This window comes from Anomalospiza imberbis, chromosome 2 (assembly GCF_031753505.1).
Source record: "Anomalospiza imberbis isolate Cuckoo-Finch-1a 21T00152 chromosome 2, ASM3175350v1, whole genome shotgun sequence".
In the NCBI taxonomy this organism is placed as follows: Eukaryota; Metazoa; Chordata; class Aves; order Passeriformes; family Viduidae; genus Anomalospiza; species Anomalospiza imberbis.
Genome location: NC_089682.1, coordinates 59801803 through 59823040, shown reverse-complemented (window position 1 = coordinate 59823040; position 21238 = coordinate 59801803). Strand labels below are relative to the sequence as shown.

The window sequence follows — 21238 nt, the reverse complement described above, 5'->3', positions numbered from 1 at the left end:
AAAAAATACACAAAGTGATCATTTCAAAATTGAAAATTCAGTCATGATAAGGCTTGATTACACAGCCATTTCCAAAGTATTATTGCAATAAAATGTGAAATACTTCTATGCAACTTCATATCTTCAACTGTACAGATAAAACAATACTTGAAATCAACTAGCACTTCAATCTCTGTGTTTTTAATATATAAACTCAACACAGTATTGAATGACACATTTAAAATATTTACACACTTTACCAACAGCAGTACTAGCATTTATTGCCTTAAAACTGCATTTTCACTGCATGAAGGTTTCTTACTTTGCACAAAGCGAACAAATAATATAGGTATTTTTTTTCCTAATTAAAAACTCCAGAATGGTTTAATGGGAGATTGACATGTGTGGCGAACACTATTAGAGAGGTTTTTATCAATTTCAAGTATCAAGCTGTACCAGATTGGAAAATTACATGGGTAGTAGTATCTTCTTCTTGAGGTTGGAAGGGCCTTCCAAATCTGCTTCAGAGCAGCTTAAAAGGACAGGAAAAGCAGGGTAGGGAATGAGAAGAAATGAAAAAGCAGAATCAATTTTAATTCACTGAAGAGAAGGGAAAGCCAGAGGTATCTTACTTCCCAGTTTCTAGGGCCCCAAGAAATGTCATACTGAAAAAAGGGCTTTATAAGATAGCTGAGAGTTTGAGGCTCTAGAACAAAACACATTTCATTATTTGCTTCATGATCAGTGCTAGAAAACATTAATCTAATTTACTGAAAACAGAGCACAAGCTACTCAAATGCTAATTTATGGGGGGGGCAGGGGAGCAGGGCTGGCTCTTTAAAATTTAATTGTTATCATTAGGCTTTGGTTATACTTAGTGACTGGAACAGACATGGGAGATACATGTGGTATTTGTTCCTTGCAGAAAAATGTAAAAAAAACACAAAAGTAAACTAAACCAAAAACCCTACCACCACAAGCAGAACTTGTCACACGCAGAGGTACCAAAGCCTGAATAAGCAATAACTGTCCTCTCTCTTAGAAGATCAGAACTGAGGCACACTGGTGGGGAATCTCACCTTATATAAGACAAAGCTGCCATTTCATTTGGCCGTAATTGAAATAATGACAATTTACAGCAAGCATTACTGTATTGCAGTAGATCAGTCCTGGGAATACTGCACCACTGCTGCCTCTACTGGGCTTTACCATTATGAAAATCTTCTGTTTTCATTACAGTAAATCTTACACCTCACAAAACTAAAATTAAAGTATATAATATTTACATAGCATCTCAGATCCTCAATGCATTTTATAGGCATAAGCTAATCCTCACAACATCCCTGTGAGGTAGGTAGGTGTTAATGCTATTATAACAACAACACAGTTCTAGAGACTTGCCAATGGCCACAGAGGATCCCGTGGAAAAACATTACAAAATTAGAGGAGCCTGGCTCCTACTCCTGCGCTTATATTCATCAAGCTACTTCCATAAAAAACCCACCCTTCTTATGTAATTCCTTAACCGAAGCTGAAATTACTTGAAGTGTTTTACAAGCAAAATGTTGCAAATTTGTAAATAGTTTTACAGATCACAAATTAGAATCTGCTTTCCCTTTTAAAGAACTAGATTTTAAATGGATAAATGACTGCTCAGAACAAGCTTATTTTCTAGAACTACATGGCTTAGATATAAAGGGATTTGCCCAGGTAAACACTGGGGCTTTAGTGAGTTGTTCTCACTATGAAAGCGATGACTCCAATTCAAACCCCTCTCTTTCAACTAGTAAGATTTGGACATGCTGAGAAAACAAGTTTCACATTCCTGAGAAAAAAGGTGAGCCCTTTACTATTAAATAGTGAAACACAAACCTCTGGGCAAAAAGTAGCAGATTCTTGTGGTAATTCAGTGAAGCTAATTAAGGCATAAATGCACATGAAAGTGGAAGTTTCATGCATCCAGTCCACTTCTCCCTGCCCCGGTGTATCTGTGCTTTCAACAAGGTCTTGAATTTTATGATTGAAATCGATGGTCATGCTTGTCAGCGTTGAAAACTATAGGTTGAACAAAATTATTATGCCAGCATTAGAAATAACTATTACAATGGGGAAGGAGCCGGCAAAATGGAAAAGAAGCTAGTCTCAGAATGAAAACACTGGTCCAATAATCTGTTTCAGTAAGAAAAGTCTAGACAAATATATTTGTTACAATTATATCATGCAACATTTATAATTTGGTCTGAATTGCCTTTTTTCTTCCTTCAAAAAACAGGTGCATTTTTAGAACCATTATTTACTTTCCACAGTGAATGGAAAATTAATGCAATGATGCTATAAAACTTTCAGAACACTTATGTTGAGTCAGCTCTCAGTGTTCCCTACAGTCTGAGTCTTTCCTGTGGACCTCAGTGTGCTCTCACACCCTGATTTACAGAAACTGGATGTGTAGAAAATCGCAGAAGATTCTTTCTCTTTTTTTTTTTTTGGTAGGGATGCAGCAGTCAAATAGCTCAGGTAGAAGCAGTCACCAGGAGGAGTATGAATGAACAGGACTTATTTCCAGAACCCTTTGCAACTATTTCATGAATGTCACTAAGCAGAGACATCTTAGCATTGCTCTAAAAGAAATATAAAATGGCATGGAAAGATCCCTGTTGAATATATGAGAATGAAAAGAAAATTAAAAAAACAGGAAAGAGTAACATCAAGCAGGAAATTACAAAAAAACCCCAAACCCTTATAGGACAGTTTTCCTTTAACATATAATATTATTTTTAAACAAAGGGCAAAGGAAATTTTTAAACTACTTTTAAAACTAGTCTTTGAAAGTGGGTGTTCATACTTTAGCTAAAGTCTTGATACTCAAAAATGCTGTGTGTTTCTGCTTGCTACAACACAATGGGCCTGAAAAGAAAAACAATGGGCATGCACATTACCGTGTCCAGAATACAAACTCAATTTGTGCTCCCGTTTATCACAATAAGCAAGAGAGATTTCAACCTTTTAAAGTTAATAAATATTTTAAAATAGTGAGCCAGTTTTAGGATAAATAAAACAATAGTGACAGAGCTAGTTATAAAAGAAAGGATGACTGAGTGTATCAGTTACTCAGTCAGACCCAAAACATGGAATATTTGTTATGATCTCTTTGAAGACTTCGGTCTAGATACCTGACATCAGGCACATCATAGCAAACCAGCAGCTCCTACTGGTGCTGATGTTCCCAGGCTTCAATGCCCTTCATCTGAAAAAAAATGAGGTTTCAGAACTTCTGCCCCATCCAACGTACAAACTCAGAAAAACGCCAAAAGCAGTTTCAAAAACAGCAAACCCCAACTTAAAAATAAAAACTCACAACATTTTGAAACAGAATGATCTGCCAGGATCATTGTATTTTGTGCAAGTGCACACTGAAGAGATACTTTTAAGGAAAACCACTAGAGTTTAAAGAAAAAAATTGAGAGCAATACCCCTGTTCTAAAATACTATGCAAGTTATCTTAGAAATAAAATACTATCTGGGAAGGTACACTATTATCTAAGAAGTTTTATGGTCACTTTGTAATGTGTAAATCTGCCCTTGCCCAGTTTTCATATAAATTAAAAGAGAAAAGTATAATAAAGAGATGGCATTTTTGGCCTTGTGGATCCATGCTTGAGACACTTATGGATTTAACTTACAAAAAAAAACAAAAACAAACAAACAAACAAAAAAAAAAAAAACCCACCCACAAAAAAACCCACAAAAATGGAAAAAAAAAACCAGAACAAAAAATGTCCAAAGACAAAAAAAAGCCAACCAAACAAACAAAAAACCCCAACAAACCTTAGATCACTTATAGCACAGTATAAGAGATTTATGTCTGTTGTGAGATTCTGGCTATTGTGACTAATTTTGAGATGAATAGCTGAAGAATGGCACAGAATTGCAAACACGAAGCTATACATAGCCATATAAAGGTGTATACCAGACTTTTTATATCAATTGTAAAAACACATGGGAAATATTTAACAGCATAGTCTATTAGAGATCTTAAACAGAAGGGCCCACTTCTTCCTCTCTGTATTTCCACAAAAATAATTTTACTAGACATGCAGCATTTGTGTTTGCTTCAGTTTCCTCTGGCTCATGACAGGAGACAAAGCAGGCCTTGTTTTCATATTCATGTGCTGCTCTCCCTTGTTGGTTCTATATACTCAGGGCACTATGTTCTGCTATGATAAAAGCTAAAGTGCTGATATAAAAAAACCAAGCAAGAGCAGAGCAGCTGGGAGAGCTCTGCAGAAGTGGGACTAGATTCAGCAAAAACCAAAAATCTCCTACAGCAGAGACTTCTCAATTACCCTTCCCCACTGGAGTCAGACAGACATGCTTGAGTAAAAGGGTTCGATGTCCCTGTGCTAGCATAATTGTTTTAGCTAATGCCCAACTTTACTAAGTTTGCCAGTAATTCACACCTTTTGGGTTGTTATTGCTTCAGCAAACAGTTCAGTGTGGAAATACATTGCAGTTGCGTGCAACCCAGGTGAGAATCAAAACAGATACTGAAAGTAAAACTACACACGAACCCTGCATTAGACACTCATTCCAAAACAACACATCAACAAGAAGGGCTGCAACAGGTACACAGCAGCTCAGTGCCAACATTCTAAACCAACTCTCAAGAGTCAAATCTTGCCTTAAATTTCTTACCTAAAGTATATGAGCTTTTTTTTTTTTTTTTTTTTCTTTTAAATTAAGGCAATGAAATGGCTACAGTTCCTAAAGTTCATTTTTGGAGAACAAAAATATACACCCTTTTTTTTCTCTGAACTTTAGGCAGCAGAACATAATGTAAAAACCTGCATTGCATTAAACCTGCAATATCAGGTTGATGTAGAAAAACAGAACTAAACACAAGTTAAAATACCATTTGGTTTTTCTTCCCCATTGGAACACAAACTCAAACTTTAAGAAAGGAAAAATAAAGCTTAAAATCAGCTAAACTGTTTACAGCTTTATATGTATCTGCATCACACTCTAACATGATTTTGGGTAGAAAAGAAATCTGTGTTTACATGACCACTCATATTTTAAACCAGTACCGGGGGAAAGGCACTGCATGTATTTCCTTGTGCCCATATCTGTTTGCGCATAAATGGAAAAAAATTCAATTCATATTTTCTGTTCATTCTCTTCCACACCCAAATATGACAGATTGCAGCTAACACATAATAGCAGAAGCTGATTCAAAGTTGACCTCTCCTATTCCGTGGTGTTATGTTCAAACTTCCAGGCTCTCTAGAATCTGAGATGGCTGCAAAGAACCCAGAGACAGGTACAAGATTTAGTCAGCATTCAGCATTTCTCAGTGCATTTTGCAGAAAGGGTCTAAATTAGGCATAGAGTTTTGTTGTTTATTTTACACAGAGAAGTCCACCAACATTTGCCATAAATTCTTCTAAACTCTTTAAGAAGGCCATCTTCTGCTTACGGTCCAGTGTAGGAGGAGTGCTGCTTGCTGTAAGCTTGTTGAAGGCATCTGCTAACCGCTGGTAAATTACTGGATCTTGTTGAGTTGATAGCAATGTTTCAACTAACTCTGAATATTCAGCCTGTTAAACAAACATTAAAAAAAAAAAGAGAGAGATACAATATATACAACTTCTCTCATCAGGACAAGATCCAGAATAAAGGCTGTGACAGAAAACCATCAGTACCTCTTCACCTGTCCTCACAGCCTTTCACCTACCTCTAAACCAGATAAAATACTTCATCCAGGCTGGGTATTTTGTAAGGTAAAGAAGTCTTCAAAGCAAGGTACAATGCTTTGCAGTGCAGAGTAAGATGACAGTTTTAAGGCAAAGGGCCTTCTGGCTCTTCCTTAGCATAGGCTTATTCCTGCAAACTGGACTGTTTTTTCTTGATGCCTGTCCCATGTTCCATATCACCCATCTCCTCCCACAGGTTCTCCATTTTCTAGGGTTCCTTCCCTGGGACAGAGAGCTTAGATTCCTTTCTATCAGTATCCTACTTATTCTCATGCTTATTTAGACAGAAACAAAAGACAAAGGAACATATCAAACATGACTAGAAGGACACTTCCAAGAGGCACACACCTGAAGCAAGTCCAAAGAGACTGAGCTCTGGGAGCACAGGTGAAGGACACAGGAGTCAGAATGGCAGTTCCCCCCATTCTACCCATGAGGGATTGGGTGAGGGTAGACACAACAAGAATTCGCCACCTGTGGGTGGTATCACTGGGTTCTTTCCTCTTACATGTTCACGAGTTCCTCTTTGAGGGATAAGGGCTGCTAAGAAGAGAGAGGATGCATAGGACAAAGTGGCTTAGCAATGTCTTTGCCAAAGGCTTGCCAACCCAGCAGGAAGGGCTTTAAAGGGCTTGTTGAGGGATGGTGGTAACAACTTGTAGATAAGAGACAGAGACTGAGAGCATTAAGAACACAAAGAAGTGTCATGGGTTTAAAAGTGCTCCTCATAAAGGATGAAATAGGCTGAAAGGAGGCCAACCTGAAATGCCTGTGTAGAAGTGTGTTCAACTTTGGAAACAGAAGGAGCTAGAGGTACACGTGCAGGTTCAGAGCTGCAACATTACTGCAGGCACTAATAATGTAGTGGGACAGGTGGCATGAGTGGAGTGTTCCAAGTGACAGGCGGAAGCTTGTTAGAGCTCTTCAGGGCAGAAGATGACAGAAGACTGACACTTCTGTGAAAAGGCAGCTCAAATTAAAGATGGTTTTCTACACACTGGGCAGCAATCTAGTTGAGTTCTTAGGAATCATGATCAGATGAGAAGCAGTAAAGATGACATCTTTTGGGGTGAGATTTTGTTACAAATCCCCAGAACAGGGCTTTTAGTCATCTTAAAGCAACTTGAGCAAGTTTCCAGATCAGACTTACAAGAGATTATCTCCCTGACATTTGCTCACATACCAGATGGGCTACCCAGGGGTGTGACTTTGCATCCGCTATTCACAGCTAGTAAGAGCTGGTCATGGTTGTTGTAATTAATGCCAGCCTTTCAGTTATCATTAAATAGTGGAGTTAAGGATTCCCAGGAAAGCGAGGAAATAGGGCAGCCAAGTACAGAACCTGGACATCACGAGAGCAGATGTCACCTTCTTCAAGACTGGTGGGTGGAATCATGTGGGAGTGAGTTCTGAAGACAAAAAGAGCTCAAGAGAGCTGACAGGTCCTAAGGACAATCTCTTCCAAGCACAAGAATGGTCTGTCCAGATACAAAGGAAAACAGTAAGGACACTGTTTCAGCTAAGCATGGACCTAATGACTGAACTCCAACACAAGGGCAACACATGCAGGAAACAGAAGCAGGATGAGCTAGAAAGAAGGAAAGCAGAAACATATCTGGACAAGAACAATGACAGAGAAATGAAGTTCAGCTAAAGCTGAATTTAGCAAAGGACATCAAAGACAACAAAAGCAGCTTCTACCAGTACTTTAAGAGTAAAAGAAGGAACAGGGAAAATATGGGTTCTATTGCTGAATGGAATAGATGATTTAATGATAGTAGACAAGAGGTAAGGCTGAAATAATCAATGCTTTCTTTTGCCTTGGTATTCACTGACAAGTTTTTCCAGACCTTTGTGACTAGAGATGGAGTCCAAGGAGAAGATGAACTATGCATAGTAAAAAGGATCAACCCAGGGGTCTCTTGAGAAATCTTGATGCATGTAAGCTTATAAGACCTGTGGGAATCTATCCAATGGTTCAGAAAGCTGGCTCATGTCATTCATTACTGGCTGCTCTCTATCATCTTCAAATGACTAAGAAAATCATGAAGCAAGCACTCCTGGAAGTTATTTCTGGGGATGTGAAAGTCTAAGGACCCAAGGGAATGGCCTGAAGTTGTGTCAGAGGAAGTTTACATTGGGTATTAGGAAAAGGTTTTTCACCCAGAGGTTGGTTGGGCACTGGAACAGGCTCCCCAGGGAGTGGTCACACCATCAAGCCTGACTGAGTTCAAGAAGTGTTTGGACAATGCACTCAGGCACATGGTGTGGCTCTTGGAGAGGGTCCTGTGCTGGGCAAGGAGTTGGACTCGATGATCCTCATGGGTCCCTTCCAACTCAGCATATTCTGTGATTCTGAGAACAGGTACTGTGGATTTACTCAGGGTAAATCATGCTTTACCAACGTGTCTTCTTAGACAAAATGACTTACATCTATGGCTAAGATGAGTGCAGTGGATGCCTCATCTGGACCATGTGCTGTTATACATTTTAGTCAGTGATCTGGAGGAGAAGGGGAAATACACTCTTCTCAAGTCTGGGGATGAAACCAAACTGGGGAGTGCAGCCAGTGCATTCAAGGGCAGGACTGACATTTAGAGACACTCAGGCTGGAGCAGTGAGATGACAGGAGAGTCATGAAACTCAGCAAGGACAAATGCAAAGACCTGCAGCTGAAACAGGCAGACCTCCTGAAGATGCCCCCTTTCAACCCAAATTATTCCATTATTTATCAGGTGCACAAGAAATAATCATTCTCCTTTAACAAATGACTTCTTTTCAGGGCGTGTCTGAATGCCATACCTGATGCAAACACACTAATGTGTACAATGCTTCACCTGCTGCAGTTGTCATTTCTGTATTGTGCTTCTGAAGTACCAGCATATCAAAAACCATCTGAAATCGCAAAACAGAAGTATTTGTGTAAGTGTAAACTTAACTTTCCACTTTATCAACATTTGCTGCTGAAGCTCATCTTCACTTCTGATAATAACAATGAACATTTATTACAAACATCCAAGGTTGCTGTTTGCTTTGTTGCCCCCATTTTTTATTTTTGGATTTAGGTATCAGAACTTTAGAAGCCAAGTCTTGGCTTACCACCATAAATTCACATCTCAAAGCACTGGAACCTGTTGTTGATTTATATAAACTGTTCAGATAAACATGACATCACTTGTATTTTTCTCCAAAAGCTGCAGATATACCAGAGAAATAATGAAAAAAGCCTTTGTTTTTCCAGAATAAAATACAGAACTTTTCATCAAGTTTTGGAGACTCCAATAGCTCACAGAAAGTCAATCAGGGAACAGATTAGTAAAGAGGATTATTATAATTTTAAGTGGAAACTCACAAATAAGGAATGAAACTATGCTAACTTAGAAGATACATAAAGACAAAATTATGCAAGTTTTTCATTCTCTCAGCTTGTCTGATGAAAGCATTTAATGAGCAATCCTCAGAAATCCCAGTCAGTTTGGTAAGAAAAGATGCCTTAAGTAAAAATGAAACCTATACAAAATCAGAAGACAAGCACACAGATTTCACAATTTCTTTGTTGCCAGTTACTAGGAACCTGGTTGCTAGCAGGTCACTCCAAATTTCATTAAAGTGGATGGTCCTAAAAGTAAAGTACTGAACGTGATACTGAATTAAGAAAACACATAATTCATTAGATACACTGAATAAATGACAGCATTTCCTTTCTAGTTCCCAGCTATGCTCTTTCATGCCTTTTTTTTAGTACTCTACCCAGCCTCCAGTTCACAAAATTCTGGAAGCCTTCTGTTCACAGCTTCACCAGTAACTGCTAAAACTGTCAATCCCGAGTGCAGAGCATGGATATAAAAATGGCATTCTCAGAGGCTCAGGTCTTTTGTGTACTGGCTATAATAGATGGGTTCCCTCTACACCTCCATCCTCTTTTGTACTCTAGTTTGATATCTTCAGTTCTTCATGCCCTCTTTCTTCTTAAGCTGCCACTTTTTTTTTTTTTTTTTTTTTTTTTTTTTTTTTTTTTTTTTTTTTTTTGTAGGTAACAGGCTATTTCTCACTATATGTATTATCCTGATTAATCTGGATATGATCACTGTTTGGCCTCTGGATGCTACCTTTATGCAAAAAAACAAAGTAACAAGAAACATAGATCCCTTACCTTAAGAAAGTGCCTCGTTGCTAGAAAAAGGGTTGAATCTGTTTCTTGTGCTTTTGCACACTGTTCTGCTAATGGTGTTACAGCCTCCAGACAGAGCTGGCAAACCTCTGAGCTCATTCTGATAATGGGTGTCAAAGAACTGAAGTCAAATTTCGATAAAATTGTGGTCAAACTACCCAGCTGTGACACTAGAAAATATTTGAAATGCTTATATGTTTCAAGGTTTCTTTTCACCACAAAGTTGCTAAGTAAAAAAATCAAATTAAAAAATGCTAGAAAAAGGGGGAAAAACTGATTCCAACTTTATTACCTTCTTTTATTAGCTACATGCCCTAAAGTAACATAACCCTCTCTGACATAACATTTTCAGAAAGAGTCCCTTATGGTCAAGCTCATCTGTTTCTGACACGTGCCACAGATTAGTGAAAATGGTACTCCCATTATGAGAGGGAGAGCCCATTGGCACCCTGACAGGAAATGCTCTGGAGCCAGCCCAGTAGAACAGCAGCAATGTTTTGTATTACCAGCTGAGAGACTAATTCAGGAATGGCTTTGGGATACCAGCTGAAGGCTTATGAAGTTACACACTCTGAAATGAAGTAATGGAGGAGGCAGGAATGGCTGCCAGAAAAAACTTACATGCTAAGCTACTTAAAGGCTGCACCCAAGCCCCACAAGTCAGAGGCAATTCAGCTAATGCTGGAATCTCAATGGACACTACAGCGAAACTCTCAATCCCCAGAGAGCAGAGTAAGAGTCAATTACCAATATATAATTTTACATGCAGATACTGATAGAAAAAGAAAAAACAAGATCTTTTTAACAGGTCCTTATAAAAGCAACATAAATTTTAGAAAAGCATTCCCAAACACTTTAAAGGATACGATGACATCCCTAACTCCAGTGAGTACATTAGGCTCTTAAAGAGGTCCTCTGGAAGTTGTGGAATTTTCTCAGGGAATATCTCACATATGAAAGTTATTAATTTGTAATATTGATTACACAGGGATGGAAACTGTCAAAAGAAAATAAAAGTATTTTTAGATTCAATCACGGAACTATTTTGGCATAATTTTCAACTGTACAAAGAGAGAAGACTGATGATTTGCACTGAAGAATTTTAGTAGGAAACCTGAGTCATTAGAATGGCTACAACTTTATATACATACAAACACTGTGGTACATTAAAAGAAGATTCCTAAAGATAAACAGTAGATGGTGGCAGTCTGGTATCTGCTCTACACAAATTACAGGAATTTTATTTCAGACACAGACAAATCTAGTCCTGTGGTGTAAAAACCTCGCGAGCATTTGGAGCACAATCGAGGGGCTCCCAGGGCAGATCCCTGGTCTTGGTTTGATCTAAAATGGACGTGGCCCTCACGCTCAGCAGGCACTACCGGATGAGACGGCATGTGGAGAGGGGACAGCTGAGACACCCTCCTGAAGCCTTCCCCTGCTTCAAAGTAAAACGAACACTGCAACAATGAAATGCTGCCGTCCCATTGTGTCATATGTTACTGCTCTACTGACAAGCTGCTGATGCCTATGACCAACAGCCATCTGTATTGTGGAAATAAATAGTTACTTTTAATTCATATCACTATTTATGCTTCTTGTCACATTTCTGCACTATCAGAGAAAGGACTCTGTGAGCCACATTTCAGGTTTGGCTGTTGATCTGCACAGACTTGCTTTTAGAAGAAAAGTTTTGTTTAGGACCTTCAGATATACATTTTCTCAGCTTACAGTATTTATTTTCAAAGAGTATTTAGAATTATGGAACAGTTATTTACATTTATGAAGTCTAGAAAATTCAACTTATGGAGGTGGAATACATAGAGGAACGAATTCTGGGAATTAATTACTATAAAGCTTTCATATTCTAGCAGCTCTGTGTAAAAAATATACTTACCTTCAGCAGGTCTTGTGACATTAGAGGCAGAACTAGATTAACCCCATATAAAACAACATCTGCTGCTGATACAGACCTATTTGTAACTTGCCCGGGCTCATGTCCTCTAAATACTTCATCTGCAAAAAAGAAAAAAAAGTATTTTGTATAAAAGGAAGATTAAACATATTGAAGGAACAGTCCCATTTCTTTATAATATAGACATTTTTAAAAATAGGACTAGTCCCCTCTCTCCAAACAAAACCGTGAGGCACTGTACTAAAATAGAAACTTAGTGAGTGGAGGCTGTCACATCACTCTATATTTATATTCATTAGGACTAAGCATTTCATAATCACTTGTACCAGATGGCACGCTAAACCAGAACACTTCAGATACTGAGGGCTCCCTTCCATTACAGAATACTGCATTTGTTTCTAGTTATAGCTGCTTCATGCCTGCACACATGAACACCTAGTGAGTAAAATATTACTGCATTTTTGTACTTTTAATAGATATATTTACATATACTTTAATATCTTTTATGAACAGAAGGAGGAAAACAAAAGGGAGAGCTAACAGAGAAAGTTTGGATGTTGTCAAGTTTTCTACAGTTACAAGTCAAGGCCTACATTTCCCATCAACTGGCAATGACCTCACTTTTATAATTCCTGCGTTGAGTCAACAGCAGTATGTAGAAAATTCACAATAGATTTGATCTCTGGGCATTGCATCTAGGTTTTATTTGCATTACTTTGTTTCATGGTAAGTGTTTTCCACACAACTAACATCCAGATCTCAAAGCAAATGCTTTACAAAGCAGTGGGTTGTCCATTCAATGGACAAATTCTAAATCTGCTTCTGTACTTGTGCTGTGCATGTGTGATGAAAAAAAAAAAGTTGTCCTGCATTTCAGAGTACAAGATTCTCTCTTTCAGTATGTACCTCAGAAAAGCAGTGAATATCAAAACATGCTTCGTATCAAACTGAATCTGCCTGGGTTATCTGTGCAAAGTGTATAGGACATGGTGAGGTATGAACCATGCAAATTTGCAACAACTGCATGTTTAAATGGCAAATACATGTAAGAAAGTAACAGGCTGGGATACAAGAAGGAACCCTTAACTACACCCACAAACCATAAGGCATGTTCTGTGAAAGAGAAATACAGAAGACCCTCAAACGATGGAATTTTAATGACTCAACATTTCACAAAAGTTGAATCCTGTACTAAAACCACCCATTTGCTCTCTTGCGCTACTTTACTACTCCAACTTCTTTATGTGCTTTTTGTTATAAAACTGCTGGTACAACATATTCATACTTGCAACATTCAGATTTCAAGTTGTTTCATACATCCATAATTTACTTTATGACAGGAGTAATAATTTCAGATGTTAGAATATTGTGAAAAGTTCTTCTTTGCTACTTAAAATAGCAATTTCCATATCCTGATCTAGTCAAGCCTGAACTTCAGCTTTTACTTTACATGGACTGAACATAAGCCCCAAAATGGTTCTTACAGTTTAGAAAACACCATGTGGTTCATCAATTACCAATTCCTTAATACCTGTATCACTGAAATCTATGAATTCCTTTGATAGAAGATTAGTGAGAAGCTCCATAATAAGAAGGAGATCCTGGTACTGGTCTTCTTCTGCTGTAACATCTATTCGTTGTCGACCTAGATTATTCTTGGAATATACCTGGAGCAGAGTTAGGCAGGCCTCGTACAAGTTCATGGCTTTGGCCTATAAAACAATGTTACATAATAAGAAAACTTACATATGCTAAAAGCTAAACACTTTAAGATGGCACTACTTTAAGATTTTAAGATGGCACTACTTGGTAGACAATACTTCAATATTTTCATTTCAGTGTATGATCACTTTTGTACCAACTGTACACAAAATCATCAAGGAAACAGCCACCTTAGACAATAAGAACACTTATAGCCATATACTGATGTGATACTGATTGAAAGAGCAAAACATTAATTTTCTGGATTCCCCAGTCTTAACAAAAACCCAGACAAAGAGTGGTTTGGGACAGACTGACATGTCTCACTAATCTCACAAACTAGATTACCAACAAAAGTCCCTTGGGACACACTTCACTTATAGAAGTTTGGATCCACAATACACTGTGCATACTCAGTATGGAATAGGCAGGAACTCTTCCAGATGCAAAAACAAAATCAGCCAACAGTGCAAAGATGTAAGTGCACTGCACAAACTCAAAATTTTAACTGTTAACTTCTTGGCATCTATTAATGCCTTGCTTAGGACTAAGGCATGGTCTCTATGGTATGAATTTGCCACATAGAACACTGCTGCAATTCTCCTAGACTAGACTTCAGAGAAGTTTGATATGATAAAAAAGTACACAACATAGTCTGTCCTCTTCTGCCACTCATGCATAGAGTTAGACTAGTGATGAATTGTGGTTAAATTTATGGGTAAAAAAACCAGTCTAAAAGTCCTGCTTTAGTCTTTGCAAGTGTATGTTTTAAAACAAAGTAATTCCTTAACAGATGTGTCCATATAGTCTTTCTTTCTCTCTATAAAAATCATTAAATTTTATTTTGTTTAAGGAATAGCACTGTATGTACATTTACAAACATGCATATACATTTACATTTACAAGCATGTGCGCACACACTCTTCCCCCTCCTTCCCCTTCTGGTTGTATTTACCTCTCCAAGATAGCAAATTTGTTTATGTGCAACTTCAACAAAGACTTCTATTATGAGATTAACAGTCTCTGGTGTGTTTTTGTATACTTCCATTAATCCAATGCAATTATTAAGGAAGTCCATTAGGAAATTGAAGAGAATTGCTACGTTATCAATCTGGGTAGCCTCAGCAATGCCACAGAGTGCTTCTAATGTAGCAGTGATTTCCTGCTTCACTTCCTCCTCCTGGCAGATCTGCTGAAAGTTTTCTTGGTTTATCACATTCAAGAATCGCTGCTGAAGTGGCTGAAGAACCTTGAATTTTTTCAGAAAAGTCACATTAAGATAAGCATACTATTATATGAGATATGAGGTTCAAATCACTTAGTGAACTCATTACTTTTGGCATGGCAGTACAAGAATCAATCACTTCCAGTTTCTAATGGCTCAGTTATGTCATTATCTGTCACATTAATGCAAGCAGCAGTGGTAGTGAGCAGTGCTTCTCATTGTCCATCATGGCCTGCAGGCAGGTGTCAAAATGAGCACCTCCATAAATATTTTAGGTAATTTTGTAGTATTTAAACAAATAGCAAGGACTTTCTCTGGCTCAAAGCATTTGTTTCCCTTCAAATTCAGCACTAGCAGAAAAAATCATTACAGCTTGTAAATGAAACCATTAAGATTAATGCTCACAGTTATCTTTGCCACACTATGATTCTCAATAGCAAAATCACTTTTGTCACTGTCTGTATTTTGAATTTAGAAACTTCCACAAAAATAGTTGAATTTTTTCCCCAATTACTTCCACTGCATTACAGTTTTACCTAAATCACTAATTTTGTAGCTCTGCCAATAAAAGCATGTTTTTATCAGAAGGTCAATGCTTTACAAAGTCACATGGTGCTTCCTGATGCCATTTCAGCTGCTTTCTAGCATCAGCCTTTCTGGTATTAAATATCTGAGCTTTAATGGTGCCAGGGCACAAAGAGTTGGTCAAGACTCTTCATTATGTTCTACATCAGCTTTTTACTTACTGTCATTATCATTAAGTGATAACAGAATAAATAATAACACCATAAAATTAAAATGAAAGGAAGAAATGTCCCAGTGCAAGGGAAAATTTTAATCTTCCATAATAGTCTCTTTCAAACATATTGCTCTACTATCTGCTTCACAAATACTTCAATTAATTATTAGTGGTTTCTCTTTGGGTTAAGATATTTTAGATACAATTTAGATAAAACAGATACAAATACTGACCAAAGAGAGAATAATTTAAAAAATCATCAGTATTAAATACAAAATATGTTACACAAATTGATTTTGTGTCACTATAAAATTCTCTAAACTAACTTGTTGCACTGCTTGCTTATATGGAGGTAATAGAAGTATCAAAATAGCTTACCTCTGTCCAGTATTGTTGCTTTGTTTCTGTATCCATATGAGCAAAACCTCCTAGAACTAAAGCTTTCATTAGTGTTCTTTGCACAGAACTAGACAAATAGTGAAGAGGAGGGCTTCGCCTTGCAAACTGTTTAGCTAAATTCCACCAATTTTCACACTGAATAACTAAGTTTGCCCTAAAAGAGGGAAAAAAATTCATTAAAGACTTCACAAAATTGTATGAACAGAACACATCAGGTTTCTAGCAGTTACCAGAAGTTTTTTGTTGCTATATTTAAAAAAATTCCTGTATTCTGAGGCTAAATTGCCTTTTGATTTTCATCCTACTAATGCCTCAGTTCTCAGATTTCTAAAGTATACACTCTGAAAATAAATCAATTCATACAGGAGAAAAGCAGGGATGTGCTTTAGTTTTACACATATACACACACAAGAGTTAATGGACATATTGCATGGATTAAAAGCTTAGTCTCATTATTTCATAATAAAATAAGCAATTTATTCCAAAACTAGTTCCTGTGGGGTTTAATTAAAAAAATCCTCAAGCATTTAAAATCCTCATACTTCAGAACAGTCTTTCAGTAGACTGTGAATGTACGATTCCATGTATAATTGCATGTCAATTGACATAAATAAAGCATTCAACAACTTCCTGCTTCACAGTTTGCAATATCAAAGAAAACTTACTGAAATTTGACTGAATCCACAAAATTCTGTATTAAATAAAAAATATTTAGGTTTACAAAACATATTTCATACTGGCCTAGCCAGTATATGAACTCCTAATAAACAAAAATTAACAGCAACACAAAAATCCTTGCAATAAGAGTGGAGACCAGTAGAGTTTTCCTTTCTCACTGTTTAAGAGTGAGACACAAAAGTAGGGAAGGAGAGTGCACTTCTAAACAGTAATAAAAATTAGGTGATGTTTTGTCAAATACAGGTCTCACTCCTCTGCTTGTCAGCAAGTTTGTGGTGTTTTTTGCAGTTATAGTACGTTACTAAAGTAATGTGACTTACAGAGACATGAAGTGCCCTATATCTGGATTACTGTGGCCAAAAGACTTTAAAGGAAGCAAAAGAAACTTTTTTGACTTCCAGAGGTATAGCAACTTACCGCTCTCTCCTTTCCACTAATGTTACTAGCAGTTGTACAGTATCATTTGCAAGGTCCTGCTCTGAACTCCACACTGCCAGGTTACTGATCACTTTTTCTAAAAGGTAACCCACAATCCACTGGGAACCCTCTGTATCAGCACCAAATGCTGTACTAAATGGCAGACTTATCTATAAGAAAAGCATTAAAATGAGTGAGTTTTACAGAAGCCAGAACCCAAAAGTGTATGGCAATCATTGTCAGTAAATTCTTTTCAGGCTGTCACTTTTTTCCTACTTAAATAAATTACATAAATGTTACATAGACAACGGCAAAGAATACCTGTAATAGAAAAATCTTTGCCAAATTTATCTTGTGATTTTAAGCACAACATCTAAAACAAAGAAAAGTTTCAACCTTGTTACAAAAAAGGTTTGAGTTTGTCTAGCTTTTAAGGCCAATGAAAGTTCAAATGCTTTAATAATTAAAAGAAAGATCCCAAAATCACCTCCCAAAAATGTTTCCATAAATTTAAGACATAATTCCTCAAAATTCAGTGGTAAAAATTATTACTAGTTCTTGATCTATATAGAAACTTGTAAAAATTAATTTTCACCTCAATTTTTCTGCATCTGCTTTCTGCAGATGTTTCCTTCAATCTACACATCTTTTAGTAAACATGTCACACTCTGGTCCTGGCACATTAAAATATGCTTCCTTGAAATTGTCTGTTCTCCCACCTTCAAAGAAAGTTTCTCAAGGGTGAAATCCAAAGACTTTGTAGAAATTGTGCAGGGGCTTCCTGTCAGCACACCACTAACGATTCTACCTTTAAGAACTCATGAGACATAAATGACTGAGCATAAGGTTTAAATAGGGGTTTCAATCACTTTCACATGTCAACACAAACTAAATGTGTGCATTTCCTAGTCACTTCGTTTTGTTTCTTCACATTGTTGTTCACATAGATCTCCTTTTAACATATCTCAAATCCCTGCCCAACTGGTACCTTTATGAATTCTTAGCTGTGCTATATGTATAAGCTGAATAATAAGACTTCAAATATTTACAAGTCTGTGTGATACCTATTATTGTTAAGGAGAGGCCCCCTGAAGCGTTAGTATTCTTAGTTGCTTCAATAGTGGAAATAAAGGGGAGGAGGAGGAGACTTCTCAAAAATTAGAGCCAACGGGACCTCCTCAGGATGGGTGACCTCTGTGAGCTAGCTGGATTACAGTTAGTTTGATAAGCAAAATCAGGATCAAGTTCTAATCATGATTAATGCTGTCCAAGCACAGTAAGAAATTGCTCTTTACAAAGAACACACTGTTGAAATCATGATATATACAATGAGAATGAGGAGAGAAAGTAGCATGACATTAGCTAATGTATACTACCTTGTCATGGTGTTAGGTATCTAACTCAGAATCACGATCAAGAGCAATCACTGTATTAGATATGAAATGTAAAAACTAATGAACAGTCATGATTTATAACATCACTGCAGTCAGTGAGATTCACTCACTATGCAGCCCAGGAGCGCTATATTATTCTAATTTGGCAATGGCTACCCAAAAAAAAAATTACATTTACAGCAAAATGTACAAGAGTCCCCTAAAAACTTAAATTTCTAATTAGCAAATGGAAGAAAACATCAAATTTCAAACAAATTCCAAAATAAATCACAACCCATATAATGTTAAAAATACTTAAGCATTGTACTTTTAAATAGCTACACTGACATCTACATTCACAGGATAGTATTATTGCTAATACTCACAAGTAAATTCATAAAAGTTATATCCTTACCTGATCATACAACTTTTCATCTACTAGGAGGTAAGTCTTTGCCCAGCGCTTGAGGAACCATACAATATCTTTGCCCATTTGGGGGCTCAGGAGGTGTGTGAGATTTGCCCTTATTGCTCTAGATTCTACTTCTGACACTCTTAAAATAGCAGATAACAACCTGCAGATTTAAAATACAATGAGGATGCTCAGAGCAGTCTTGGGAGAAGCAATGCAACTGCCAAAACCACTTTCATTTACCACAAAATATGACAGAAGGATCAGGATAATATAAAATATTTCAACTCTAATCAAGTAAAAAGCACCTGAATTTATTGTTTTTGAAATGCACAGTGAGAGAGAGAATAGAGCAAATATCCTCCAAAAAGTTCCTTGCACCACGAAGTTTAATAAAGGGTTCTGATTGTGCAGCATTTGCAGTGTGACACATACCAAAAAACAAATACACAAATGACCAGTTATTTTTCTCTTGTTCATTACTGCTGGGAAATAGTCTGAAATAGTAAATCACAAGGCGACCGCATGAATACAATCACTCCATAAAACTGCATTAAATACTGCTCTTGTAGCACATCAACTGAATTTCATAAGAATGTGATTGTGCATAAGAAATTTAGGAGCTAACAGTAGCTTATTTCTTGAAGACACTTCAGGATTATTGCCAAAGGGCCTCAACTCCTTATTTTCATCTGGTTTTATTTCCACCACTGAGACACTGCATCAAGTAATCCTGTTTGGTGGCCAGTTCTTGAAGTGGCCAATAGTATAAGTGAGCAGTATTTCTCCTTCTAAACACTTGGCACATACATCATTGCTAATGAAGGTCCACTTTTTCTACCTTCTTCCCAGAAGAAGACATTTAAAGTATGCAACAACTAATCTTAGGTGAAGACTCTTCCGTGTCAACTAAGAGAGGAATGCAATCTTCTGAAGTGTGAGGATTCAAACTGAGGACTCCTTTGTGAGCATCAGCCTTCTTGCAAAAAGAGAAGGGAACTCTCTCCTGCTTCTTTTATAGGCTGACAGCGATGTCTGTACATAACTGACAACAATTCCTCAAGCTCTGAGGATCAATTTTGCTGCTACTGCCAAGCTTGGGCAGTAACCCATATTCCAAGTAGAGAAGCTCACTGATGTTCTGGAAAGCATTTGCTTAAGCTGTATATGTGCAGAATTAATTTTAGAGTATACATTATCTAAAGATATAGATCTGCCAATTTTTTTTTACTTCAGTAGTTTTAAGGATTTTCTGTGAAAAATAGATCAAAGATGGGTTTTCAATAGAAATACAAAAAACATTTCTGTATATTCCCAAGACTTTGGCTTATGACGTCTGTAAAGACTATCAGGTCAATCTTTCATTTTTCAACGTCCAGTATTTACATACTGCTTACTTTTCACATTCACAGAAGTCTACTCACATTCTAGGGTTTTTTTCCTTCTCTAAAAAAACATTTAATACACTTAATAGTACAAGATGCATCCTTACCTAATTACAGAGTCAGTTCTGTTGTACCCTGGGATGGAAGAGGCCTTTTCTCCTGGAGATCCCAGAATCTGAAGTGTTGTATTGATGTCAACCTCAGCTGAATGTTTAATGGAATATTCCATTACTTCTGGAGGTATTAGCGGAGTCTCTCCCTGAGTATCATTAGCCAAGAGGTAGCCTTACATTAAAAAAGAAAGAGTGATCACAACTTTCTACCCTAGGTTAACTTATGGCTTTCTGATTAAAGAATCCATAGGCTTAACTGCAAATATCCCACCAGAATCAAATGTTCGTACAGACCCTGACTAACACTGCTTAAATGCATACAAGTTAATTAGAATCCTTAGAGCTATTCAGATGGAAAAAACATAAAGTGACAAGAAACCAAGTGGTGGAAAAAGAAACCACCAATGTAAAAACCAATAAAAAAAAAAAAGACAAGTTTTGCTTCATGTAGAAGTGCTGCACTCAATTCATCTACTTGGGGGAGGGACAAAGCAACATTTTGTTGTCATTTTTTTCTTCCTCTATGTGGTAAAAAAGCCTTGTTTTACAGCTTCTGTGCTGAGTCTATATCATTTGGGACTTCTGTTTTGCTAATATCTCAAATCTGTCAGTCTTTCAGACCTCAAGTACACGTGCTGTAATACAGTTTTCCTCGCCTAGCAACTGCAGATCAGTTGAAGCATGGGTTTTCATACAATACTCTGGTATCTAGACAATATTAATTCCAGCTTTAGTTGTAGCTTTTGATATCTGACCTCATAATCATCTGTGAGCTACAAACTCCATCTCAGTGTTACAAAAATATTATAAACACATTCATGTCAACACCTGAGAGCAACTAAAAAACCAGATCTTCAAAAAAGTCCCACAAATATTCCATACATTATACACTTCTCCAAGCAAAGTACAGACTTAGTTGCTAATATGTTTGCAAACTTAAGTAAAATATCACCATCTAAAAATCAAACCCAAAAGGCCCTA

At 37.1% G+C, this 21238-nt stretch overlaps 1 protein-coding gene across 1 annotated transcript in view; it reads right to left on the bottom strand.

The window, feature by feature from the left end:
- Positions 1 to 1557: 1557 nt before the first annotated feature.
- Positions 1558 to 21238, bottom strand: part of XPO4 (exportin 4) — a 76738-nt gene continuing 57057 nt past the window's right edge. The window contains exons 13-23 of the mRNA XM_068181300.1: positions 20252 to 20429; positions 18763 to 18922; positions 16975 to 17144; positions 15859 to 16033; positions 14472 to 14765; positions 13347 to 13527; positions 11798 to 11916; positions 10767 to 10897; positions 9883 to 10000; positions 8532 to 8624; positions 1558 to 5573 (exon numbers count right to left, since the gene is read on the bottom strand). Of these exons, the coding sequence (XP_068037401.1) occupies positions 5376 to 5573; positions 8532 to 8624; positions 9883 to 10000; positions 10767 to 10897; positions 11798 to 11916; positions 13347 to 13527; positions 14472 to 14765; positions 15859 to 16033; positions 16975 to 17144; positions 18763 to 18922; positions 20252 to 20429 (1817 nt within the window). The 3' untranslated portion in view covers positions 1558 to 5375. The remainder of the gene's footprint in view (positions 5574 to 8531; positions 8625 to 9882; positions 10001 to 10766; positions 10898 to 11797; positions 11917 to 13346; positions 13528 to 14471; positions 14766 to 15858; positions 16034 to 16974; positions 17145 to 18762; positions 18923 to 20251; positions 20430 to 21238) is intronic.